This window comes from Rhineura floridana, chromosome 9 (assembly GCF_030035675.1).
Source record: "Rhineura floridana isolate rRhiFlo1 chromosome 9, rRhiFlo1.hap2, whole genome shotgun sequence".
In the NCBI taxonomy this organism is placed as follows: domain Eukaryota; kingdom Metazoa; phylum Chordata; class Lepidosauria; order Squamata; family Rhineuridae; genus Rhineura; species Rhineura floridana.
The window spans coordinates 98,011,864-98,039,515 of record NC_084488.1 but is presented as its reverse complement, the minus strand read 5'-3'; the positions used below and the strand labels follow the sequence as shown (position 1 = coordinate 98,039,515).

General features: G+C 41.3%; 1 protein-coding gene across 5 annotated transcripts in view; it reads left to right on the top strand.

Moving 5' to 3' along the window:
* RAP1GDS1 (Rap1 GTPase-GDP dissociation stimulator 1) overlaps positions 1 to 27,652 on the top strand; it is a 150,801-nt gene that overhangs the window by 121,926 nt on the left and 1,223 nt on the right. For all 5 annotated transcript variants that reach the window (XM_061582903.1, XM_061582905.1, XM_061582902.1 and 2 more), the window contains 7 exons: positions 869 to 1,012; positions 1,544 to 1,675; positions 2,214 to 2,348; positions 9,926 to 10,051; positions 11,897 to 12,036; positions 19,864 to 19,990; positions 22,947 to 23,075. In XM_061582903.1, the coding sequence (XP_061438887.1) occupies positions 869 to 1,012; positions 1,544 to 1,675; positions 2,214 to 2,348; positions 9,926 to 10,051; positions 11,897 to 12,036; positions 19,864 to 19,990; positions 22,947 to 23,075 (933 nt within the window). The remainder of the gene's footprint in view (positions 1 to 868; positions 1,013 to 1,543; positions 1,676 to 2,213; positions 2,349 to 9,925; positions 10,052 to 11,896; positions 12,037 to 19,863; positions 19,991 to 22,946; positions 23,076 to 27,652) is intronic.

Sequence of the window (27,652 nt, the reverse complement as noted above, 5' to 3'; positions counted from 1 at the left end):
TGTTCTCAGACTAACAGTTCTCCATAGTCCCTACTGTGAGAATTGGCTCATCAGGTGGGCCAGAGCTGCTGTGCTTGCTTCGTGGCAGGTGGGTTGCTATTGATTGGTGGGAGGAAGAGGGGTGAAGCAGCAAGGAGGTCAGTGCAGTACAAACGCACCGTGCAGCCAATCTGGTTCTCCTGCCAGTGTGTTTGTACTGTGCTGACTGCCTCCCCTCTCCCTCCCTGTAAGCAACAGCAACTCACCTGCCAGGAAGCTAGTGTAGCAGCTCCACCGCACCTGGTGACCTGCTTCTGCCTACAGTTTGACAAAAGCCTTAAGGACTGCTTGACTCTCTATGTTCCATCTCAATCACTGAGATCTTCTGATGGGGCACTCTTAGTAGTTCCTCTTGCCTCTGAGGTTCGGTTGGCCTCCATCAGTGACCAAGCCTTTAGTGTGGCAGGCCCTTCCCTGTGGGAACTCCCTACCAATAGAGGTTTGGCAGGAACTATCCCTTCTTTCTTTCAGGTGTCTCATGAAAACTGAACATTTTGAACAGGCCTTTTAATATTAGTTTTCTTTTCCAAGCAATGAAGTACTTATGGATGCTTTTATTATTGTTTTTAACAATGTTTTTATTGGTTTTTTAACCCTTGTGTTTTTGTATGCTGTAATGCCGCCTTGATATACTTTTATTAAAAGTGTGGCTTGTAAATTTTTTTTTTAAGTTTCTGAAAAGTTTCTATAAAGGAAGGGATGACGTTACTGGCATTTTATGGTATACACAATTGCTCTTATTTTGTCACACCAGCTTTATTATGCTTTCTTTGGACTCATGGTAGATTAACAGTATTTCATGCTTAGATTCTTCATATTCTTCACCCAGATATCATTAAACTGCAGCTGGTCGAAGCAGGCCTTGTAGAGTGTCTACTTGAGATAGTCCAAAAGACCGTAGACAGTGACAAAGAGGATGACGTTGCTGAGCTTAAAACTGCCTCTGATCTTATGGTTCTGCTGCTGCTGGGAGGTGAGTATTGTCCATGGAATCATCCTACAAGTGTATCAGAGAGTTCTCATGCTATGATTCACACAATAAATTTATTTTTAATATTACGTTGTCCAGCTAACCCTGACATTAGAGTCTGTGTTAACCTTGCATAGCTGTAAATGTGAGCATCTACTTTAACTTTCCAACTAAAATTGCTTTTATGAATGCAGACATGGTACCCAAATCAGCTGACTTTCCTTGTGTAGGTTGAACATTTACATATGCTGTAAGCCCCATGGGCGCAAGGGAGTTGTGCTGAATGTAACACAGAGAATAGTTTTATCTTGGCTCATATGTCTCAGTGGAAGTGCTCATGTTTTGCATGCCAGGTGCTATCCTTGGCGTCTCTGGTAAAAAGTAGCAAGGCTGGGGTTCCATCTGAGACCTTGGAGAGCTGATGTCAGCAGTGTAGTTGCTACTGGACATGATGGATCAGTGGTCCGACTTGGCATGAAGCAGCTTTGTAGTTTCATATGTTGTCAGAATATGCTTTATTTCTTTTTCTTCCAGATGAATCGATGCAAAAATTATTTGAAGGCGGAAAAGGCAGTGTGTTCCAAAGGGTGCTTTTATGGATCCCATCTAATAGCCATCAGTTACAGCTTGCAGGAGCACTGGCAATTGCAAATTTTGCTAGAAATGGTAAAAATAACTGAGGTTAACATTCCAGCATGTTGTTGGCACTAAAGTGAAATAGTAAGGCAGTGACTATATGTGTATGATGCATTTTCTGCTGGGAGTTATAAGCAGCCAGATACAGACACAACTTTTGGAAAAACTTATTCAATTGTTTTCAGAGCACCAAATATTAGGTGAGATGAGGCAATGGTTTCCCCATGGTGCAGTGAAAGGCAAAAGGGTAGATGAAAAGTCATGGCATTTGGGAATTTTGCTTTCAAAGTGATTTTTTTAAAATGTACACTACAGTTTAGTCAGGAGGAGCATATGGAGTACATTTAAATAAGCATTACCTGGGGGGGAATACCTTGGAAGAGAGTATGTCAGGCTCTCATATCTTGGTCCTAGTTTAATTATAAATGATTAACTGGTGTTGCAGAAGAGCTGGCACTGACCAAAATTTATTGTTGCCCTGGCAGCTGAACTATGGGGTGGGGGAACATCTGTGTTTTTAACATAGAGAAGCATTTTATTTATGTTACACTGCTCTGGTCTTGTGCAGATGGAAACTGTATCCATATGGTGGATAATGGCATTGTTCAGAAGCTGATGGACCTCCTGGACAGGCATGTTGAGGATGGAAATGTTACAGTGCAGCATGCAGCACTAAGCGCACTCCGGAACCTTGCTATTCCTGGTAAGCAGTTTAGCATGTTATGAAATACAAGAACAATCCCTGAGTAAAAAGAGGGATCTGTGTTAGGTAATGAAATTCTGCTCCACCAAATTGCTTGGTTTAGTGCATATCATTAGGAAACATTTAATACAATCCTCTACATGTTTACTTAGAAGCAAGTCCCATTGTGATCATGGGGTTTGCTTACCCCCCTAGTAAATGTATTTAGTACAGTATTGCAGTCTTTACCTTATTTTCCTAAAGATTAAGACATGAGCAATCGGCTGGAAGTTCCCTGATTGAAACCTTAGATCAACAATGAAATTTCTGGCTGGCACTAGTCAAGCCACTGTCTCTCAACCTTGGTTCCCTATCTGTAATAAGGGGCACCTTTTGGGATGAAGGGTGGAATATGAATGTAATATATACAAATTAAAAATAATAAAAATAGTGACCTACCTTACGTTGGCGTAGTAAGGATTACTGAGATCATGTTCTGAGTACTTATGAGCAAATGCCAGATAAATACTATGCTGTTGATATTTATGTTATAAAATGAAAAATAGTGTAATGAAATGAAAAAGGTATAAATAAGAGAAGGTAGAGATGCCCTGGGCAAGTGGTTGAACTTGTAAAAACTAGGAGCAAATATGGTTACTAATCTATAAGCCAGCTGCCATTTTAATGTTGTGTTTATGGAATTTACATGTAATTGAGTTGGCCCCTATGCTGGGTTGATAATAGACCCGATTTAATGATGTGCATGGGAAATACCCAGAGTTCCTTCAGTTACTTTTCTCTTTTCCATTTATTTCTGTGCAGTGTTACGTCTGACATTTTTATTTCTCTTTGAACTCCTGTTAAGGAAGCATTTAGTTGTGAGTGAACCATTTGCTTTCCAGGTCTGTTTGCGTATGTTTATGAGACAATTAAGGGTTATTAGAACATCAGACACACTTCAAACATCATTTTTATCTACATTTTTATTCTCCTATCTCATTTCACTTAACTAATTTTTAAAAAACCAAGATACTAAGAAGAAAGGCAAATTAATATGAAAATTCCATTAGTGAGGAGGAAGTACAGTTTAGTGAATGCTTGTTAAAAATAAAGCATAAGCTTCTGAGCTATAAATCTCTGCCAGAACAAGCAACATCTTGTTAGTCCGTGTTCTAAATGCCAGCTAACTTCTCACTTTTAATTAAAATGCATTCTGGAGCAAAGTCTGTCTCCTGCTTCGCACGTGGGGGTGGAGAGCATCACGGGTGGAACAGGTGTGGTTGCCATGTACAGTGGAAGAGAGGTCTCGAGAGACTGAACAAAAAGCACAGGCTCCTCACAGTGTATGGCAAGGTGTATTGTTTGCTATTAACATAATAATGATGGTATGGAAAGAGGTTTACAATCTTCCGGACTCATCTTCATGGAACAGAACCTGTCCATCATTTATCTATGTTCACAGGAGATAGCCTCTCTCACTCACACATAGAGATTATATTGCACCCCATTGTAGGTGCTACATGTGTTGGGGTGCAGATTTGAGCCTTCAGTTTATGCACTCTGTCAATCTATCCAGCATTTTATGTGAATTCATATTGGTTGTTATGCCTTGCCCATGTGACCCATCCAACCTATCCCTCTTCCTGTTTGCAGGGGATGAAATGACATGAGAAGGATGCACCTTTGTACACATGTATGTGCATAGCAAACGTTGGTTGGTACTAAGTGTTTCAAACATAGGATGGGTGGTAGGAGTTGGCTCATTTCCGTACACCACTGCACATAGAATATGCACACTGTTGTGTTGTGTGAATTAGCCCCCATGTAAACACATGGAACAGGTTCAGAGAAGGGCAACAAGGATGATCAGGGGACTGGAAACAAAGCCCTATGAGGAGAGACTGAAAGAACTGGGCACGTTTAGCCTGGAGAAGAGAAGACTGAGGGGAGATATGATAGCACTCTTCAAGTACATGAAAGGTTGTCACATAGAGGAGGGCCGGAATCTCTTCTCGATCGTCCCAGAGTGCAGAACACGGAATAATGGGCTCAAGTTTCAGGAAGCCAGATTTTGACTGGACATCAGGAAAAACTTCCTAACTGTTAGAGCCATACGACAATGGAACCAATTACCTAGAGAGGTAGTGGGCTCTCCGATACTGGAGGCATTCAAGAGGCAGCTGGACAGCCATCTGTTGGGAATACTTTGATTTGGATTCCTGCATTGAGCAGGGGGTTGGACTTGATGGCCTTATAGGCCCAACTCTACTATTCTATGATTCTATAAACACAAAGCACACATGTTACTTTCTCAGACTGGTACAGTTCTTGATGATCATGTGCCACAAGCAGACAGGCAGCTTTCTGCCTTACTGAAGCAACAGTTTAGAAAAACAAAAACAATACAGGTGGCTCATGCAAGAGAGTCAAAACTCCCAGAGTCATTTTTTGAACTTAGGAGTCTACATTGATATTGTGAAGGTATGACAGGTATGAGAGAGCTTGATGACTCTTAAGTCACATAATGTCATCCTCATACAAGCAAGAACTGCTGGATTTGTGTTGCATGCAAAAATGTATTTTGTCATCCTTGCAATATATGCTTTGGCCATGTTCCTGCGGTAACAGACGTTGCCATACTTAACACAGACCTTTTTTTTAATGAAAAATGAGGTGCTGGTACTCAATATCTTGATAAAAGTGCCATGATAGCTCCTATGGGCAACAAAAAAGAGGCGCTGGTACTGGGTACCAGTGAGTATCATTGCAAACAAAGCACTGCTTACATACAGTTTTTATTACTTAAATCAGTGATTCTCAAACGGTGCGCCCAGGCACACTGGTGCGCCCTAAGAGGTGGCTAGGTGTGCCTGAAATATTATGAAAGTATATTTTAAAAATGAGAAGAAACCCATTTGTATAGGGTAAGTAATAGTTTTCTATAGTTTAAGTTATTTTTATTCATAGTTTAAAATACATTAATATATGTTTAATTTTGTACACGAAGTGTGCCAGAAAATTTTTGTTTTACAGTGTGCCACGAACCAAAAAAGTTTGAGAACCACTGACTTACATGATGATGATAATGATATTTCTGTAGGACTTTTCAGTGTCCTAAACCACATTATTTATTTATTTATTTATTTATTTGATTTATATCCCGCCCTTCCTCCCAGCAGGAGCCCAGGGAAGCAAACAGAAGCGCTAAAAACACTTTAAAATATCATAAAAACAGACCTTAAAATACATTAAAACAAAACAACGTTAAAAACATTTTTTTAAAAAGCTTTAAAAACATATTTTAAAAAAGGGTTTAAAACATTATTAAAATAACATATTAACAAGCAATTCTAACGCAGACTAGGATAGGTCTCAACTTAAAAGGCTTGTTGAAAGAGGAAAGTCTTCAAAAGGTGCCGAAAAGATAGCAGAGATGGCGCCTGCCTAATATTCAAGGTGAGGGAATTCCACAGGGTAGGTGCTGCCACACTAAAGGTCTGTTTCCTATATTGTACAGAACGAACCTTCTGATAAGATCGTATCTGCAGGAGCCCCTCACCTGCAGAGTGCAGTGATCGGCTGGGTATATAAGGGGTAAGACGGTCTTTCAGGTATCCTGGTCCCGAGCTGTATAGGGCTTTGTACACCAAAACTAAAACCTTGAACTGGCCCGGTAGCAAATGGGCAGCCAGTGCAATTCTTTCAGCAGTGGGGTGACATGTTGGCGATACCCTGCCCCAGTGAGCAGTCTCGCCACTGCATTTTGCACCAGCTGCAGCTTCCGGACCAACCTCAAGGGCAGCCCCACATAGAGCTCATTACAGTAATCCAGCCTAGAGGTTACCAGTGTGTGGACAACAGTGGTCAGGCTGTCCCAGTCCAGAAACGGCTGCAGCTGTCTCACCAGCCAAAGCTGGTAAAAGGCACTCCTCACGGAGGTCACCTGGGCCTCTAGCGACAAAGATGGATCCAGGAGCAGCCCCAGACTACGGCCCTGCTCTTTCAGAGGGAGTATGACCCCATCCAAAGCAGGCAACTGATCAATTATCCGAACTTGGGAACCACCAACCCACAATGCCTTTGTCTTGCTAGGATTCAGACTCAGTTTATTGGCCCTCATCCAGCCCACCACTGAGTTCAGGCAGCGGTCCAGGACTTGCACGGCCTCTCCTGATTCAGATGTTACAGAGAAATAGAGCTGGGTATCATCAGCATACTGCTGACACCTCGCCCCAAAGCTCCTGATGACTGCTCCCAAGGGCTTCTTATAGATGTTAGACAGCATGGGGGGATAAGATGGTACCCTGCAGCACCCCACAGCACAACTGCCAGGAGGCTGAAAGACAGTCACCCAATGCTATTCTCTGAGAACAACCCTGGAGATAGGATCGGAATCACTGTAAAACAGTGCCTCCAATACCCATCTCACCACGTCGGCCCAGAAGGATCCCATGGTCAGTGGTATCAAAAACCGCTGAGAGATCAAATAAGAATAACAGGGTCTCCTTCATATTATTCAAAACAAGCCTTGTGATAGATTAGGCTGAGATAATGACTTCCTTAGGGCTTCCCCATGGAGCTTTGATACTGAGCTGAGGGCAGTATCAAATATTCTCTGACTGCTAGTGTGAGACCTCTTGTGGTAGCAGATGGCATTGCACACACACAAAAATTCCAGTGTAACAGTTACACTAGTGGAAGGTGGTTGTGTAACCACTGATTCTTGTTGTGCATCAGCTGGTTCTTCTTCAATCCATTGCACACCAATCTTTGATAATGTGTTTGTTTTCCCTTGTGCAACACTGTTCAGCCAGTGCAACAAGTTTACCGCTAAATGACTTTAACTTAGCACTACATTGGATACAACGCAGAGATTTGAATCTGTACCTCTGAATCCAATTTTCTTTTTTTTTTTCAATAATTTTTATTCAAATTTTCATAAAACATACAAGACGAAATCATAAAACATTCAAAGACAAAAAACAAAATCAAAAATAGTTAAACAAAAAAATAAAAAAAAAATAAAAATAAAAAATAAAGAGTAAAATATTGACTTCCCATTTGTCAAAGATCAGATCAGTTATAAGTCTATAATATATAACAATCCTGTCTCTTAAGTCATATTATAAAATCACTTTCCTCCAATAGTTATCTTACTTAATCATCAAATCTCATAAACATTACTTTATTCTTTCCACAAAAAGTCAAAGAGGGGTTTCAATTCTTTAAGAAATATATCTATCAATTTTTTTTTTCCAGATAAGCATATCGATTAATCCATCTCATTACTAATTATAATAATCTTATTGTCATAACCATAGTCAAAATAAACATTTCAATTAATCCATCACATCAGAATCTGTTAGGTTCAGTAATTTCAGTAGCCATTGTTCTATTATCCCTATTAGTTCCATTTTCCATCTTCCATCTTCAGTAGTCTTGTTAAGTCCAGTAATTTCAGTATCCAATCTTCCATTATCAGTATTCCATAATAATCTTGCTGTCAAAGCCATAGTCATATAGTAAGAGTCTGATGGGAATTACCTCTATCCCAAATATTTTCTTGCCATCCATTCTGAATAGGTTGCTGAAATACTGCTGTAAAATCATATCTCTGTTCTTTTTTTCAAAATACACTGGGTCATCTCTTGAAAGTTTTTCCATTGTCACATGGCTGCAGTTAATTCCATAGATTTTCTCTATATTGGGCTCCATCACGTCATTCCAGTCCAGAAGATTATCCATGCCATTGATAACTTTATCTCTAGAATCTTCATTAATTTCTTCAGAGATAACATTGAGTTCCAAACAATAGATTTTATTTCTAAAGTCCATAGACTCCAAATCTTTTTCCTGTTCCACGTTTGTTCCAATCTCCGGGGTCTCCTCTCTCACAGGGACCCCTGTTCCAGTCTCCAGGGTCTCCTCTCTCACAGGGACCCCTGTTCCAGTCTCCAGGGTCTCCTCTCTCACAAGGACCCCTATGTCTTTAATCTCCTGTGTCTCCAAACAATAGATTTTATTTCTAAAGTCCATAGACTCCAAATCTTTTTCCTGTTCCACGTTTGTTCCAATCTCCGGGGTCTCCTCTCTCACAGGGACCCCTTCCAGGGTCACCTCTCTCACAGGGACCCCTATATCTTTAATCTCCTGCGTCATTTTACTCAATTCAATTTTCAACTCCTTACAACCCTGTCGTAGGTTTTGTTTCGTTATCTCAATCTCATCCATTATTTTCTGAAACATAGTTATTTCCAGATTCTCAGCCACTTTCTTAATTGCCATTTTAAAAGAAAAATATAGGAAAACCACTTCTTATTTCAGCAACAATTGGGTTAATACTCCAAACTTGGTGACATCACAGTATAAACAGAGCAGACAGCCTTATCTCTCCATAGTTAAGTAAACAAAATGCAGTTCCCAGGATCGAAACAATTAATGGCAGTCGTCAGAAAACAGATTCGTCAAAATAAAATAGACCAAAAAGAGAGTAGTCTCAGACAATATAATATTCTTCAAAATAAAAATCTGGAATAGAAATCCCTCTTCTGTGTATATCTTTAGAATGCAAATCCAGGACAGCTTTTTGCAACAAAAACAGAGATAAGCTATTAATTAGTGCGTAGCAGAGAGAAGTTATGGCTCCCCAGTGAGATGTCAAAAACCGATCAATCTGGCAAATCTCTTTTAAACAGCAACAATTTAAGTCAAGTAAAAGAAAAATATAGAAAGAAGGGTGCTTGCCTGTTAGTGCGTTCTCTCTTAGAAGATAAGGTGAACGTTCGCTTTATCAGATAGAGCTTGCTGTTGAAAATCCGTCCCACCTTCGTCGGCTGGACCTCGTCCCATAAATTAATGAGATCTGGTCGTCCCAACAAAAATAGGCTTTGAGGTTAATCTCTTCGTTTCTCCCTACCCGGGAGAAGTTTAATCAGTCAAAAAAAAAGAAAAAACTGACTGATATATCTGAATAAGCTTCTTTTGAGGCAGGAGCCCGTCTCAAAAGCAGGCACAGGCTAAGTCACCCTTCCCGGAAGTCACCTCTGAATCCAATTTTCCATCCTCTTTGTCACAATTGCCCCCCCCCCGCGCATTACCGGTTCTCCCAGTAAAAGCACCAAGTTAAATATAGAGTATTTGATCAGACAGACAGACAAAATAAATTGTCCAACACACAACCTGAACACAGAAATGCATGCTAAACTCACGTTTCCCTGAACTGTTGCAGACATGCTCCCCTGAATCAAATGGAGTGAACAAGAATAAGATAGACTGGTTAACATAACATATAATAATTTATCTGAAATGTTAGCAGCTCTCTGGAATTTCTCTGATACTTTCCTTTCTTTGTATTATATTATTTAAAACAAAACACAAAATAAAAAACCACGAAACCCTACAACTGGAATAGGAGGAATAGAATAGGACCCAGTCCTCCTTTCTCTGGGCATCTTCCCCACCCACAGCTGAACCCATTACTTTTGTTTTCAGAGACCTCTGGAAAAGGTGTTTATGGGCTGCCTCAAAAATAAGTCTCTTCACACAGTGTATCATCTCTGCAGTGCCTTTGAGATAATATCTGTTCTTTATTCATGCAGTTGTAAATAAGGCAAAGATGCTGTCAGCTGGAGTGGCAGAAGCCGTTTTGAAATTTCTCAGATCCGAGATGCCCCCAGTTCAGTTCAAGCTGCTGGGGACGTTAAGAATGTTAATAGATGCACAAGGTAAAAATAAACTGTCCTCCTGTGTTAAATGATAACTGTCTCTTGTTCAATCCTTGATCAGTTGCTAAGATTCTTACAGAAGAAGAAAAGCATATTAAGAAAGTCCTTCAAATAAATTGAATGCATCTGTAAAGTGAGAAAACCATGAACTGACTTCTTCAAAACCTGAGATTGTCTGTAGTATCTAAACACAAGTGTAAACACTTGATTTCCTTTTATACCACAACTTGCCTCATCCATGGCATAGCATGCAATGAATGTTTTAAGTGTATATTTCAGCTTCAGATGCCGCTCATGTTGCACTGTTTTTGTTCCCAGAATCCTCTTTTTCTCCTCTTGAAACAGTTTAGTGAATTTATTGTTATTTCAATCCTTTTTTTTTAAAAAAAGTGCTGTTTGAAACCACAACAGAATAGATTGAACTTGCACAAGTAATAAACGCAGATCAAAAAAGTTTCATAAAAATTCTCAAGTCTCTCTCTCTCTCAATGATTAAATTGTTTACCCCAAGGACTTCTTGTAACCTGAAACTTTATTACAAATTTTATCCATGCAATAAAAGCCTTTTGGCCAGAAACAGACAGCACAGAGCTTGTGGATTTAAAAGATGTTCTTGAACTGCTTTTGTTAGTTAATGTCTGCCTGAGATTCTAGGGAATGGGGTTTTTTTTAATTAAATAAGCTTGTAGCCCTTAAGATTCTAGAGCTAATTCTTGGAAATAAGATTGCAAAAAGTAAAAACTAAAGGATTAGAGACAAGGAAGATGCTATAAAAGAAACCAGCTCTTACTATATTTGTGAATTATCATTATTTTGAAATCAGCATGTCAAGAATATAATGAGCAGCTTCAGATTATTCACATTTCAGTGCAGGGTATAAAAAGGAAGATGCCAGATCATGTGGAACTAAAATATTCAGGTTAGTGTTCCTGCAGCACTTGGTTCATTATATATTTACAGCAAAAAGGCAGTATTATTATATTGCCTGCTAGTGCTTAAGACAAGTATAAATAGCAATTTTTCTCTAAAATGAGGTGGTGATAGCTGGAGGAGACTTGGGCATCTTCCTTCAACCTTCCCACCTGACCTGCAGTTTTTGTATTAACTGGTCATCTTGAGAGCCAATGCAGCAATATTCTCTTTGAAAAACACACTTTATAGTTCCATTGGCCCTGTTCCCTCCATTTGGTTTTGTTTTACCTCAGAGGTAGAGAACCTCAGGCCCAGGGGCCGAATGCAGCCCTCCAGGTCTCTCTGCCTGGCCCTCAAGACTCTCCCCAGCTCACACCTATCACCAACCCTTCTCCACACCCTTGAGTGCTCTTGTCTGTAAGGTATGTGTCCTTGAACTCTGATAATGCTCGCTTAGGTAGGGGCTGGAGAGGTGTGTATGTGTAAAAATCTTTGACTTCTTTTCTAGCAAGAATAACCACTGCTAAATTCTAAAGGAAAGTATTCATCACCAGCATGGGAGGTCAATTTTCTGTGATTCTTTTCCCTTTCCCGCTCCAAATCTGCTCCAGGTTTCTGCCCAGCTGATTTTAGAGTGGTGGCAGGGAGCTGCTTACGGGGGGGAAATAGAGGGGTGGGAATCCTCTCATTTCCATTAACAAATACAAATAAATTGGTGTAAAAAAAATTCCCATAAAAAAACCTATTGTCTTCTGTTAGCAGTGTGATGCCACCTGGATTCCACCCATTGCTATTTTTGTTCAGAATCCTAACTTTTTCTTTGTACTTTCTCTCCTTTAAGGACTGTGGGGTTTGGGGTTTGTTTGTTTTTTTAGAACAAGAAAATCCACAGTTGCTGTCTATTGAAATATGCCATCTCTCTAACATATGTAGCAGAAGCCGCTGAACAACTGGGGAAGAATGTGAAGCTGGTTGAAAGGCTGGTGGAATGGTGTGAAGCCAAGGATCATGCAGGTGTGATGGGAGAGTCAAACAGGCTACTCTCTGCTCTTATACGACACAGCAAATCAAAAGTAAGTGATTTGTCCAGAACCCCCAAGACTTAAATAATGTGTTCCCAAGCTGCCTCACTCCATTGAGGCAGATTTCTCTGCCTGCCATTATAGAGGTAAGGATTTAAAGTTGAGGCAGAGTGGCTTGCTCAATGTTATCCTGTCAGTCTACCACCAACCTTCTTGAACCTGATCCTCTCCAATATGGCTAATGGTCAGAGATGGTGGGGTTTGTAGTGCAAAACATCTGGAGGACAACAGACTGGGGAAGGCTAGTCTACACCTTATTTGTTAAAAATTAGTGAATCATTGAGCCATTGGGAAACAGTTGATAGAATACTGGAATTAGTTGGCCCCTTTCTCAGTCCTTGACTTAGGCCTGGAGAATAGAAACTCAGGGACTGTAAGGTTGTAGGAGAAGAAGAGGGAATCTGTTGGAGAACAAGGGGAAATTCTGTTATGTAGGACACCAAGAAATAATGCTGAACACACACACTGTAAAGATCTAAAACTAATGAAGAAAGAGGCATCACAGATACAAAATATACTGAAGTCAGGAAATACAGATGGATTTGAGGTAGCAGGTACATCCATTGCACCTTTAAGGCTGGAGAATACTTCTGCATCCTAAAGATGGAACTTGCTTCATGGGAGTGTTGTGGTGGTTTTTTATGGTTTTGTTTTTATAGTATGGTTTATTTGTTTTTTGTTTTAACATTTTTGTAAGTTCTTGGAGACCTTTGGGTATCAAGCAACAAATAAATGTAATAAATAATAATATTTGAATGGACATGGTAATGCATTTATAGGAAAAGATTTAGGCTTTGCACCCAGAGAATTATGAATGGTGTTCTTCCTACACAGCAGGGCTTCCCGCCTCCTTCCTACTACAGCCCCTTGTCCCCCACACCCAAACTGCTTCTGAGGGTCAGGAAACCTTCTGGAATGTGTGGTATGTTACAAAGGGAGCTACAGTTGGAAGGGGGTAATCAGTGAGAATCGAGACTCTCCCCTCATGTAAGTGGAAGTGCAGTAGGGCCCCGCTTCTCTTTGCCCCGCTTTTTGGCATTCCGCTAATACAGCACCAGTGGGGCGATCACCTGAAGTGCAGGCTGGAAGGGGGGCTAGAGCGCTACAGCTGATCTCCTCTTCTGGCACGATCAGTCTCCCGCACTCAAGCTGATTGCGCCGGAGGAGGGGAAGATCAGCTGTAGAGTGCTACAGCTGACCTTCCTCTCCTCTGGCGCGATCAGTGGGTTAGGTTCCAGACCCCCGCGCTACAGCTGATCCACTTTTGAGCAGTTTTCGCATTTCGGCAAGGGTCTGGAACCTAACCTGCCGTATGCGTGGGGCCCTACTGTAGCTCATTTCTGGGCTTCATTCAAGATAAGGCTTTTCCTGTAAAGTGGTAAATGGCTTAGGACCAGGATATTTGAAGGATTGCCTCGTCCTGCATGAACCTGTTTGTGAGTTGGGATCATCTTCAGAGGCCTTGCTCTGCATACCACCACCAAGAGAAGTGCAGTTGGCAGGGTCTTTTTGGTGGCAGCACCCTATTTGTGGAACTCCCTCGCAAGGAACATTAAACTAGCCCCTTCTCTAATGTTGTTTAAGTGGACAGTTTAGATATTTTTGTTCTGCTAAGCTTTTAATGTGTATTAATCTTTCCTCTTTGGATCTATTTTTTAAATTATTTTTTACTCTGGAGTTTTAATTCCCTCTGATTTTTACCTCATTATTGTAAGCCACTTTTTTAAGAGCTGAAAGATACCATGATATAAATGGTTTTATAAATAAAGTGAAAAATCTGTTTGGATTCCAAGCTTTATAATTAGTAGTAATGGTATAAGGTAGGGATGTCTCATGTGGTACTCTCGAGACATTGATGGACTCCCAACTTCCATTAGCTTCAGTCAACATGGTTAATGATCAGAAATGATGAGTGGAGAGCACCCTGTTGGCTATACCTGGTATAAGGTATGTACTGGTGTAAGTTCAGTTAGGATGTATACTAAATTATGTTATGGTTATGTTACGTTAGATTGTTTCATCTTTCCTTTGTTATAAAGATTGCTTGGAGAGTTGTTCTTTTCTCTTTAGTTCCTTCTTACTCACCAAGGAACTTGCTTATGCACATTAGAAAAAGAGCTGTAAAGCACACTGAAGTATTACAGACATTAATAATAAACGATAACTACAGTTAAGATCCTGGTTCAGGTAGAGAGAACTGAGAAAGCAGCAGTGGCTCATTACTGCAGAGCCCACTTTCATGATTGATATGGTCCATGCCGCCCATCTAGAAAGGTTGGAATGGCTTCTCTAGATCAAGGTTCATGTGTAAAATTACCCAAATTCTGGGAATAAATTCCCACAATGTATCCAATTGCATCAGCAGTCACAGTTTGCTTCTCCTGGGAGCTTAACAAGGTTCCAAACTTCTCTTTGCTCTCTTTGTTCCTTTGCATGCAAAATGTCACAGCATAATTCTTTTGAACATGATGGAATATAAACTATTCTAAGCATGTTCCGTTTTAATGGGTTTCATCTTGTGGTTTGAACAAGAAGTAGAAGCACAAAAGGATGCCTTTTTCATCACTGTTGTATTTACTTGTCATTGCCTTTCACTTAATCATCTTATTCCTAGTCAAAATATCAAATCTGCTTTAAATGCCAAGACTGTGGCATCAGACTGTGTTACTTAAGCTAAAGCTGAAAAATAAATGTACAGAAATGAAATTGACACCTATTCTTCCCAGAGGTACAGATGTGTGTTTTCACATTTGCGGGACACCACATGGGCCATAATGCTTTGTTGTTGGTATCACAAAAGCTTGGAAGTCAAGTGATGAGGTATTTCTTCAATGGAAAAGACACAAAATGCATGCTGGTATTTCAGTCAAAACACGATAAGTGTCCACAGATACATGAATTGTGTCTTTCTTAATTCTCTAAGAAAACCTTCTAGGTCTGAGTAGGCATTATAAGAAGGATAGGCAACTGATGCCATTGACCATGTTATCTGGGTCTGATGGGAGTTGTCCAACTTCTTTACACAGTGCATAGATAAAGTACAGAATTTGCTTGCACAAAAGATAGTGATGGCCACCAACTTGGATGGCTTAAAAGAGGATTAGACAAATTTAAAGAAGATAAAGGTATTAGTCATGATGGCTGTGTTCTGTGTCTACTATTAGAGACTGTATGCCTCTGAATGATAATTGCTGGGAATCACAGGTGGGGAGAATGCTGTTGCAGTCAGATCCAGTTTGTGGACTTTCCATGGGCATCTGGTTGCCTACTTTGAGAACAGGATGCAGGAGTGGATGGGCCTTTAGCCTGACCCAGTAGGACTCTTCTTATGTCTTTAGCAGGGCTGCTTCTGTGGGCTGGCATCTTTGCCATCAGCCAGCTGTTCACCAGCTCTTTCTGACCTATCCTCTGCAGAAAGAAGCCTGGACTTGAATTATCTCCTCTGCCAGGGGCAAGAAAAGACTGCTCAAGTCACTCTAATATAGCATACCTTTGTGTGGATTTTGGTGCCAGGTTAAAACATTTGTCCAGGCAGTTTAAGCACCATCTGGTTAGCCACTGTGTGAACAGAATGTTGGACTAGATTATGGGCTTTTGGTCTGATCCAGCAGGGGTCTTAGGTTTATGTTCATATCTGTTGGGTCTATCTGCTGCTCTGTTTTAATTGCTCTAGTTGATCCCCCCTTTATTATTTTATTCCATTTTAGTGTGACTAGTCAGTCATGCCCTTGGTATATAATGCCAGTAAAGGATCTCATGAGGATAAAGGGCTGTTTAAAATATTTTAATAAATAAATAATTTTTCATTTGTGAGGCTCTTTTAGGAACCAAAGTTGACTGAAAAGCAGGGTGTGTATACACACTGCTGTATATATAATAAAGTGTATTTATACACACTGTATGCAATATTTTCATTATATAAAAAGGTAAAGGTGTCCCCGCACTTGTAGTGCGAGTCATTTCCGACTCTTAGGGTGACGTCTTGCAACGTTTACTAGGCAGACCATATATATGGGGTGGGATTGCCAGTTCCGTCCCCGGCCTTTCTTTACCCCCCAGCATATGCCGGGTACTCATTTTACTGACCACGGATGGATGGAAGGCTGAGTGGACCTCAACCCCTTTTATTGGAGATTCGACTTCCTCCTTTCGTTGGAATCGAACTCTGGCTGTGAGCAGAGCTTTGGATGCATTACCGCCGCTTACCACTCTGCACCACGGAGGATCTTACATTTTTCATTATATGGATATGATAAAAATATAAATGAGGCAACCTTGCTCCTTCCCAGATTTTGTCTAAAAAGGCTAGTGTTGTAGGATGACAGGGATGTCCCTATCACTAGGACAGATACAGGGAACCTTTGGTCCACGAGATGCTGCAGAACTACAACTCCCATCAGCCTAAAAAGCATGGCCAGCAGGCAGGAATAATGTTTGTCGTAGTTCACAACATTTGGAGGGCCAAAGATTTCCCACACCTGCATTAGGCAGAATGAGGTGGCTCCCTCAGGTAGCTGATCATGAATGTCATGAAAGGCCAGTAAATTGTTGTTTTAATTTATTATTATTGTATTTTTCCTGGCAGGGAGGGGGAGATGTGCTTGTGGTGAGATTTTCTCCTTTAGTTGCCAACATAATTTCACCAGCTTTGGGTACTGTCCACCCTGGCTTCAGAAAGGAGAGGCCATTTGCTGTTCTACCTCAGGAAGCAAAATGTCTTACACCAGCCCTGTTGGAAGAGTATTATTTTGATATCTGGAATTCTGAAAAACATCTTAAGAACATTAGAAGAGCCTGCTGAATCAGGCCAAAGACCCATCTAAAAAAGGCCCATTTCTCACAGTGGCCAACCAGATGTCCAGAGGAACCTGCAAGCAGGACCTGAGCACAGCAGCGCTCTCACAACTAGGGATGGAGTTTGCTGCATGGTGCCGAGCCGCATGCATTTGGATAGTCCATTGTTTCTTTACTGGTCTGTCCTTTTTTTGTTTCTGCTTTCTCTGGCGCTTGCCGATTTGATCTGCTGCGTGTGTTTTGGGGGGTTAGATCCAGAGGTGTGTTTTTTTCGGGTTGCAAAAATTATATAATTGTTTTCATAGATACTTATGTAAATGATAGCATTCCACATCGTTTTTTGGTGGTGGAGAAAAACATTGCGTAATTTTTAGATCGCTTACATGAATGATCACAGTGTTCCACGTGGTGTTTTGGCAGAGGGGAAAAGCATTGGGTAATTTTGAGGTCACTGACATGAATGAATAATCACAGTATTCCACGTGTTGTTTTGTGTTTTTTTCAGTCACACAGTGACACACACACACATTTAGCACACAATGAGCAAGAGAGCGACAGCCCTTGGTTAGCTTAGGACAGAAGTAACGAAAGAGGGGTGGGGGCAGGGGCGGGGGCAGGGTGAGGCGGGTAGCATGGGTCAGCCTCATCATCGCAATGTTTCCCACACAAGAGATTCAGAATGCTCTGAGAAATCTTGTTTGAAAAACATGACATTGCAGGATGATTTGACAATTAACACTGAAGACATATATAGCCTTCCCCCCCCATTATATTGCAATAATGATTTTTTTCCATAATATATAATGGACAAATGGAAATTCTGTGGTTGACACAACATCTTAATTATGAAAAAAAATACATAAAATGGGGAAGGATTTCAGGGGGAAAATCTTGCAGATTGCAGTCGCAGCCGCAAAATCTGTGCCAGTTACAGCCGCTGCCTGCTGCAAGAGATCGGTGCTGCTCCAAAGGGATAGAGAACTTAGCAAATTCAGTCAGGATCCGGTTCCAGGTTTGATTTTGTTGGATATTCTTCCCCATCCCTACTTACCACTTGCAATTCCAAGCAACTGCTATTCAGAGGCGTACTGCCTCTGATGGTGGAGGTAGAACATAGCCATCGTGGCTAGAAGCCATTGAGAGCCTTATCCTCCATGAATGTGTCTAATCCTCTTTTAAAGCCGTCCAAGTTGGTGGCCATTGCTGCCTCTTGTGGGAGCAAATTCCACAGTTTAACTATGCACTGTGTAAAGAAATACTTTCTTTGGTGTGTTCTGAATCTTTCCACTTTCAGCTTCATTGGATACCCACGAGTTCTAGTATTATGAGAGAGGAAGAAGAACTTTTCTCTTGCAGCTTGTCGAGGAAGGAAGGGGGGTGTTTACTTACTTACTCTATAATATCAAAATCCAACTTCCACTCCAGGGGTCTCCTAAACCTATGCCACTGTTCAGGCCACATACGCAGATATTATATTTAACAAAGGTATTTATGTTTGTTTATTACAGGTGTATTAAGTGCACAAGTGCATCTGGTTACTTCAATACAGTACTGTATCTTTAAACGAGTGTACACTTCGTTAACTTGTCACCGTCATTTTAAATACCAACAGCTTATATGCAACTGTTAATGTTAGACAGTTTTAAGGAAGCAGTTAGCTACCCTATTAAAGCCCTTTAGCCAAATTGCCCTTTTTTCTCTCTAAGAGGACTTTCCTGGAAGCTTCTTTTTCTATTTTTACTTGACTTATTGAAACACCAATTTGTCTTGCCATACTGCCCTGGAAATCTTCCCCTTGGACTCCTACCAGTCACCAGAGACCACCATTCCAAACTGCTTCTCACTTCTCCCCTCAGACAAGTTCTCCCCTTGTCTCTTCAGCCTAAGCCAAATTATTCGGCTATTCCCAGCAAGTCTTTGGCTACCAAGGCACTCCACCTGACTCTCAAGTCTTCCTCCTTCCCTGATCCTCTTCCTTTGCCGTGTTCTTTTTCTGGCTGACTCCACAAACACTAAGCACCAGCAATTCCAGTCGCACTGCTGGCCAGCTCCCGGCCATATATACACTGCTTCTGGCCCATCTAATCCCGCCCCAGCCAATCATACTTTCTCACTGAACATTCTAAACCTGACCCCATCAATCGGAACGTGTCCTCCTTTTGCACTGAAAATTCTAACATCAACCCTTCCTCACCTCTTTCAGTTAAGCCCCCAAGAAACAAACTTTCCCCATACCAGAGAAAAAACATCCCACATACATTACAGTACAAATGTCAGAATACATTACACAATACACAGTTTCTTCACAAGCACATGACCAGCAGGAAAACTGCAAGGTTCTGAATGAAAAGAAGACTAGAGGATTTAACAGCTGCACTGTGCGCTGTACGTGGGGCTGAGATTATATAGCCCTGGCTTTGAAAGAAGCAGACATAATGTGACTTCAGATGTGACACAAGGAAATGTGAGCAGCATTAAGAGTCAGCCCAGCATGGTATATTCTGGATGGTGGAATTCCCTAGCTACTTGCCTGTCTCAGGAAGGAAAGTCCATTCCGCTTTGTGTGTTACACAGCATCAGTCTACCTGGAATTCACAGTTAATTTCAGATAATGGGTGTTGTTAAAAAAACTAGGGCAGCTTTCTCCAACCTGGTGCCCTTGAGATGTTGTTGGACTATAACTCCTGTCATCCTTGATCGTTGAGCATGCTGGCTGGGGCTAATGGGAGTTGTAGTCCAACAACATATCGAGGGCACCACAATGATTACCCGTGGAATAGACTGTACTGTACTAAATGGGCCAGTGTTCTGAGTCTGTATAATGCTGTTTCATATGTTCACTTGTCAGTAGGAGAGAGCCAAATCTTTCAAGTGCTTTTTTAATAGCAGTTATGAACTATATATAGTCTTGTCCTGCATACTATCAATATAGTGTATGTTACGGAACTGGTTTACTTCGCTTATATGTAGCAGCCTGTAGTCTTTTGCATGTGTCCTATAATACTTTGTGTGTGCTTTTTTTAGGATGTAATTAGAACCATTGTTCAGAGTGGTGGTATTAAGCATTTAGTTACCATGGCAACTAGTGAACATGTAATAATGCAGAATGAAGCTCTTGTCGCCCTGGCACTAATAGCAGCTCTAGAATTAGGTAAGTATCCCAATGGTTAATGCTTCCTAATCTCTCTCTCTCGGGTCTCTGTTGAAGGGGGTGGTATGTCAGGGTTAAGGCATGACTCAGTAGTGAACTACTCCTGGCGAGAATGGAAGTGTATGCAGGTATCAGTGCAGACAAGGGCAGCACAATTGGCTTTGACAGCTGCTTGTTATGGGAAGACATCCCCCCCTCCCAAAATGACTGTTGTAACCTGCTCTGGGGCCTTAAGGTAAAGGCTGGTGAGATGATGATGATGTAGTCTTGGGGGTACTCCTGGATCTTTGTCCCTAGAGGCCCAGGTGACCTCAGTGGCTAGGAGTGCCTTTTACTAGCTTTGGCTGGTAAGACAGCTGCGGCGATTGCTGTACTGGGATAGCCTGACCACTGTTGTCCATGCACTGGTAACCTCCAGGCTGGATTACGGTAACGTGCTCTATGTGGGGTTGGTCTGGAAGCTGCAGCTGATGCAAAATGCGGCAGTGTGACTGCTCACAGGGGCAGAATATTGCCAACATGTTACCCTGCTGCTGAAAGAATTTCTGCCAGTTGGCTGCCAATTAGCTGCCGGGCTAAGTTCCAGGTACTGGTTTTGGTGTATAAAGCCCTATACAGCTTGAGACCAAGATACCTGAAAGATAGTCTCACCCCTTATAGTCTGTTCCACACACGCCGCCCTGGGCTCCTACTGGGAGGAAGGGCGGGATATAAATCGAATAATAAATTAATTAATTAACATAGGCATTGGGCCTTTGGAATTCCCTCCCCTTAGACAGGAGCTGTCTCTGTTGTCTTTTTGGTGCCTCGTGAAGACCTTCTTCTTTCAGCAAGCCTTTTAAGTAGATACCTTTATCCTAGTCTGCATACATATTGGAATTGTTTTTAAGATGTTTGTAAAATGTTTTTATTGTTTTATCTCTTATTGTTTGCCACCCTGGTCTCCTTTTGGGAGGAAGGGCAGGATATCAATTTAATGATAAATAAAGTTGACAGCCAATATGAATATGCCAATTCTTACACACATAGTATGTGACCTGCCACTGTATGTGTGAATCTATGAACAAAACCTAGGTCTTTTACCACCACTACCATCACCATTCAGTGCTTAACCCTCTATTCATAGTTTTGTTGCCTCTTTTTCATGATCAGACTGCGTTAGAGAACAATTCACCATCCCATCCAAGCCAATGGACCCTTTAAGAGACAGAATTGGATTTGAGGCAGTGAGTTTGTGTAAAGCTTCTTCATCAGATGAAAACGTAATTGATTTTTGGGACATTTTGTTACCCCAAGCCAAATTCCCATGTAGCTTGGGGTATAGTACTCTCATAACAACCCGTCTGTGTGCTTGTGCCAGTGAGATACCGGGCCCAATTCAAGGTGTTAGACCTAGCATATAAAAAATGGCTTGGGACCCAAGTATCTAAAACAGTGCCTTCCCAGTATCAATTATCTCAGACCCTGCGATGGACAGGCGAGGCCTTGGTGGTGCCACCACCAAGCATTGCCAAGTTAGTGCTGACCCATGACAGGGTCTTTTTAGTGGTGCTCCCCATTTGAAGAATGCCCTCCGCAGTGAGATGCATTTGTCTCCATCGCTATTAACTTTCAGAAGGAATTTGAAAACATTCCTGTTTACCCAGGTATTTGACAGCTGAAGAGGACTGTTCCTGGCAACCTGAAGATCACTGATGAAAGACAGTTTTTAAGCTATGTTTTAGAATATTTTTAATGGTATTTTATTATATTTTGTGTTTTAGAATGCTTTTTCTTTTTGTTAAATTGTTTTATGTTTGCTGCCCTGGGCTCCTTCGGGAGGAAGGGCAGGATACATTATTATTATTATTATTATTATTATTGTTATTATTATTATTGTTATTATTGAGAGGAACTTAATTCAGCTTCCCTTGAGCAGATTTTGTTTGGAAAACCCCACAGGACATTCAGTACCCTGATACTTTCCATGGGCTGGGGTAAAAACATACCCCAAATTCAGGAATACTTTTTTGTTCCAGGCTCTTTTTGTTTTCATGTAGTAGGTGGAGTCTGTATTTTTCCCTGCCAAAGGGCTTAGTGTTATTAGCTGCTACCAATCAATCAGCTTCAAACACAATGCTGACTATGATATACAAATATGAAAAAGCAAAGAATAGTCAGAGCTGGAACTGCACATTACAAAGCAGACACAGAGTGGTATTCAGTGTTAGTCCTACTCAGTGTAGACCCATTGATATTAATGGACATGACTAACTTATCTTCACTAATTTCCACAGTTCTACTCTGGGTAGAACGTAGTTGAATACAACCCATGGATGCTTAAATATGCTTCCTTCAATCAGTCTTAATGAAAAAAAAATATTCTAGCATGTGATATTGACTGGGATAAAAACGCAAGCAAGCACGCACACACACACACACACACACACACACACAAATTCAGCTTGAACTCTTGGGATATTTTTTGTCCCAGATGCGCTTTGAAAGAAAACTGTACCAAGAAAAAACACTGAAAATCTAAGTGGCTGAAATTTTGGGATGTTGTACAGGTGGCAAAATTCTGCAATGAATAGTGCACATTTGGTGGACTTTACCCAGTTGCTTGGAAAAAGATAGCTCCTCCCACTCCCAGGCTATGGTCTGAAGGCACATGAGGCCAGCTCCCTGCTGAAGCTAAGCAGGGTCAGATCTGGTCAGTGCCTGAATGGGAGACTGCTTGGGAACCATATGTAAGCCGCCTTGGGTTTCAATCATGAAAAGAAAAGGTGGGGTATAAATGTAATAAATAATAATAAAAAGGATTATAATGTAAATTTAGGTTCTGTTAAGTGAGATTTGTATTATGACTCTACAACACTTTTTTGTAGTAGAATATTTCAGTAAATGCCACCCATCCCACAAGCAGAAAGAATGCCAGTTCTTTAGATTTACAGTTTCCATTTGTTTGGATTCACAGCCACAGCAGAGAAGGATCTTGAAAGTGCTCAGTTAGTGCAAATTCTACACAGGCTGCTGTCTGATGAGAGGAGTGCACCAGAAATCAAGTACAATTCCATGGTGCTCATCTGTGCTCTTACGGGATCAGGTGAGTCTTTCCAAGGGTCAGCTTCATATCAAAAAGTCAGAGGGTATTTCTCATGTTGCAAATTATATGCATAAGCCTGGACCTGTGAACAAGGATGCATTCTTTTATCAAGAGGGAGGGGCTGCTTCTGTAGAACTGTTTAATACAGATAATAGCTCCAGTCCAGGTGAAATTAGTTGCAATTAAGGCTGCAATCTTATGTACACGTAATATGGGCATAAGATGCATTGAGCATAGCAAAGCACGCAGTGTAATCCTATGCATGCTTACTCTGACAGAAATCTCACTGAAAGCAATGGGACTTGTATTCAAGGGAGATGCCAGTTTTTTCATTCTTCCTGCAAAAGTTCCCTACATGCAGAAAACTATCAACACACCAGTGAGAAAAGTACCAGCCTCCTCCTTGCTGTGCTTGTTTTCTACGGGCAAGGAAATTTTGCTGAGAGAATTAAAAAATGTAATCCTGTACCTCTAGTCTGAAGAGGTAAAATGCATTCTACCACCTTCAGACCCTACCATCAGATTCTGCTGCATGTGTAGACCACGCCACAGTTATATGAATAACATTAGCTGGATTGGAGTGTTTGTATTGGGAAGTTAATCCTCTCACTATTTGTGTAAGTATGGACCTGTTTGCATGTCAGTGTAATGTGAGAACTTGATCCCTATAAATTCCAGACTTTGTGGGGGGGGGTTAATTTTACTATGCAGTATTCTACTGCATTCATTACAAAATAAAAGCATAAGAATAGTGCATTTGGTCAGACCTATGGGGAAGGCAGTACTTAGTGGAAGAGCACATGTTTGCATGTAAAAGATCCCAGGTTCAATCGCTGACATCTCCAGATAAGGCTGGTAAAAACTCTTGCTTAAAACCCTGGAGAACTGGTGTCAGCTGTCAGTCAGTGTAGACCATGGATGAGCTGCTGTTAGACTCCAACTTCCATCAGCTCCAGCGAGCTTAGCCTAGTAACATCTGGAAGACCATCGGTTCCCTATCTGGTGTAAGACAGTACTGAGCTAGGTTGTCTGTCTGGGATAAGACAGTTTCCTGGATAATGTTGCCCCTATCAGCCCATTGGTGACTTATAATTAGAAAGCATCCTTTTTTTTAATTGAAGGGTTTAAAATGCTTGCCAGAGAAATAGTCTAGAATTCTCAATCTTATGTTGTCATGGAAGCAGCTCCATAACATAGGTTTCTTAATACCCCTATGAAATGGAAAAATATGACCAGATTCCCAGCCTATATAACTTACTGTCTTTTGCCCACTGGCAAAATTACTACTGCTGATCTTGCGTGAAGAGGGGTTTTTTTGTATTAACTTTCAAATAATCATTTGTTTATTTTTCAAGAAAACCACACAATCAGGAAAAAATTGCAAACTGTCATTTTAGGTGGCTGTAATGAGTTCTATAGCTTTTGCATCCTTCAGTTTTGACAAAGGATTCTTTCTGCTGAGGCTGCTGCCCTCACTGCCTTTGCAAACTAGAAAGCCTTCCCGTTCCAACAGACTCCTTATGTTGAAGATAATAGGAAATGTAACTGTGTATGTAATGTCAAAGAAGGAAAGGAAAGGAAAGCAGTGTATTCATAGCAATCACAATCATTACTGTGTGTATGAGGCTAAAGGGAGAGGCCCAAGACTCTTAAGCAGCTGAGCAGAATTGGTTTGTCACTAGAACCTATTAATACCCTGAGAGCAACACCTGCTGTAGATATCAAGCTACCCTGGAAGTAGGAAGCATTTGCTTCACACAGCAGAATAGCCTAGATATGAAAGGCAGTTGCCATTCAATTGTTCAGTGAATAAAAAGGTCTTTGGGCCTAAGCTTGTTTTAGAGTTCTTTTTTCCTCTGCTCTGTTCATGATCACACAGGAGGGAATTAGGATGCACAGGCTGATTGGATGCAGGTGACCAAGGAACTTGGCAGGAAAACAAGGGTCACAGTTTGCCACAAGGGTGAATAAAGAGGCTCTGTAGGTAACAGAACTGATTAGAAACAGCTCTGTTGGTTAGTGAGCAAGTCTGTGCTATTGCCTAAGCAAGCCCCAGTAGTGTAAGGATTGTGTGTTTACCTCAAATTTACTTCAGCCTGGTATCATCTTTGTGCTAGTGTCTAAAGCAGCTTTTCATCACCCCCAGACCATGACAATTGTGCAACTTCCAGCAGTATTAGCAGATCTCAAGATGTACTCAAAAACAAATGTTTTGAGTATGTACTTGCATCATTTGTTCCATTTCTTTTTTGTTGTTGATACAGTGCAGTTCACATAACTATCTTAGCTAAGAGAATCAGTGGGAGAGCAGACTGTAAATTACAACACCATATAAGCTGAAACAAAAAGCACTGTATGGAAACTTTTTTCCTAATAAGCATACTTTATTAAGGTACTAAACAAGTGGTAGCCAATATGGTGTCTTCCAGGTATTGTAGACTACAACTCTAGTCATCTGCCATGTGAACCAGAGCTAATAGGAATTGTAGTCCACAAAATCCAAAAGGCACCATGTTGGCTACCTCTGTAGCAGGGCTAGGTAAACTTCAGCCCTCCAGAAGTTGCTGAACTACAACTCCCATCGGCCCCAGTAAGCATGGCCAGTGGAGGGCCAGCCATTCCCCACACCTGCTCTATACTAAACAAACAAGCTCTGTACTGTTAGTTGAAGGAATTGTGTGCTTCTTTTATAGTGGCTCACAATAAACTAAAGTGGTGTAATAAGGGAGGGGGCAGGATTGTGAAAGCTGCTGCTCCATTATATATTCTTGAGGGGCTGAGTTGAGCCTCTCTTACAGCCTTACCTGGTCTAGGCCCACCATATGTTTTGGACTACAACCCTTGTCTTTGTCTCTCCTCCCTCCACCCAGCATACTGTGCTGTGTGGGACTGATGGGAGTTATGGTACAAAAATGCCCAGAGCGCACCAGGTTGGAGAAGCCTGCTTTGTTGCATAGAGTCTCCTGATGATAGCAGCGACTATGGGTAGAATACAAAGCCGTACACCTTAAGCCGTTTTTCAGATATTGGCTTAAAGGGTGTTGAGGCAGTCTGTCAGAACAAAAGTGACGGAAGTAGGTGGCGGGAATTGTATGATGGAAAAATGCTACACTCCAAGCCATCAAATTCATGATCTAGGGCTGCCAAAAAAATAGCCTTCCTTATTTGTTCCCCCACCCACCCATTTGCAAGTGGTGAATTGAGGAAGGGAACAGAGAAGTGGTGTGTGTGAATTTTCAAAAGGTTTGGGGGCTTACAATTGGTCGCGGTGGCTTTCCCCCTCTAAATTATTCTAGCATGCCCTAAATTAACCTTCCTCAGCCTAACATCCTCCAGCTGCTGCTGGACTGCAGTTTCCATTATCTCTGTCCAGTGCTTGTACTGGCTTGGGCTGATGGGAGTCCAACCAAAACAGATGAAGGTCAGTCAGGTTAGGGAAGAGTGACCTAGCTGAAGCAGCATTGTGGGGACGTTGGTGGGCAAGGGAGGAGCAGCGGCAAAATAATTTTTCTTCGTTGCATTCCTGCTGCTAGTGGTTATTTTCGAAGTGGTTGCCTCTCTGCAGTTGTTCTGTTTCTTGAGGCCCCACATTTCACAGCATACAGTTTCCATTGAGAACCTTTCGCTTAGCCCTAAAAACTAACTGCTGCTATTTGCCAACACATAAGAGCCAGTGGCCCAATCCAGCAGGCTCTTATGTTCTGAACGCACAGGCTTGGACAGCAGGTCCCAGATTCAGTTCCTGGCAGCTGTAGTTACAGGGTTGGGTAAACTGATGATAGGAAATGCTAGAGAGCTGCTGCCAGTCCACCATGCCAATATTGGACTAGCGAGACCGTTGGTCTAAATCAGAGGGGTCCAACGCTTCATACTTGCCAAAATCGTGGCGGATGCATTTGTCATGTGGCAAAAATGCTAATGGTGTTTTTGGAGGCAGAAACATGCGCAATCTCTTCATGAAGTAGTTTAGGGAAATCAGGCATAAAATCACAGACTATATCTTCATCTCCAATCTTCCAGTATCTCCAACCTATATTTTGATTTCACCATTTTTACCGCATAAAAAGTTGGTTTGTAGAGCCATGTTGAACGAAAAATTGAGAACAGTTTTGGAGTAACTGTATTTAGAATTGCAAACTCATTTCAATTTAAAATATGAGTTCACATCATATGTCTTTCAAATGCTGAGTGCTTTGAAGTAAAATTACATTTGTCTTGAAAAAGGTGTCTCTCCAAAGAAAGAAGCCTCACATGCTCTTGAGATAGTTGAGAATTGTAGATGTGAAAGTGAAATGAATCTTGAGTTTTGCTGTGAATCTGTGATTGTTATGGGTGAACACTTTTTTGAACTGGTGCATGTACAAATTAATTTATTATTATTATTTTAAAAGGTGGTAGAAGTGCCAATACGCTACAAGTCAGTACCATTTTGCCACACGTGGAGAGTGGCGACTGTGTTGGAACACCAGGGGTCTAAGTACAAAGCACCGTATGAGCATTAGACATCAAACTTAATGGGAATATTTACTGTTAAGATTCCTCTTTACAGAGGGGTGACTGGTAGCTAAAAGTCATAC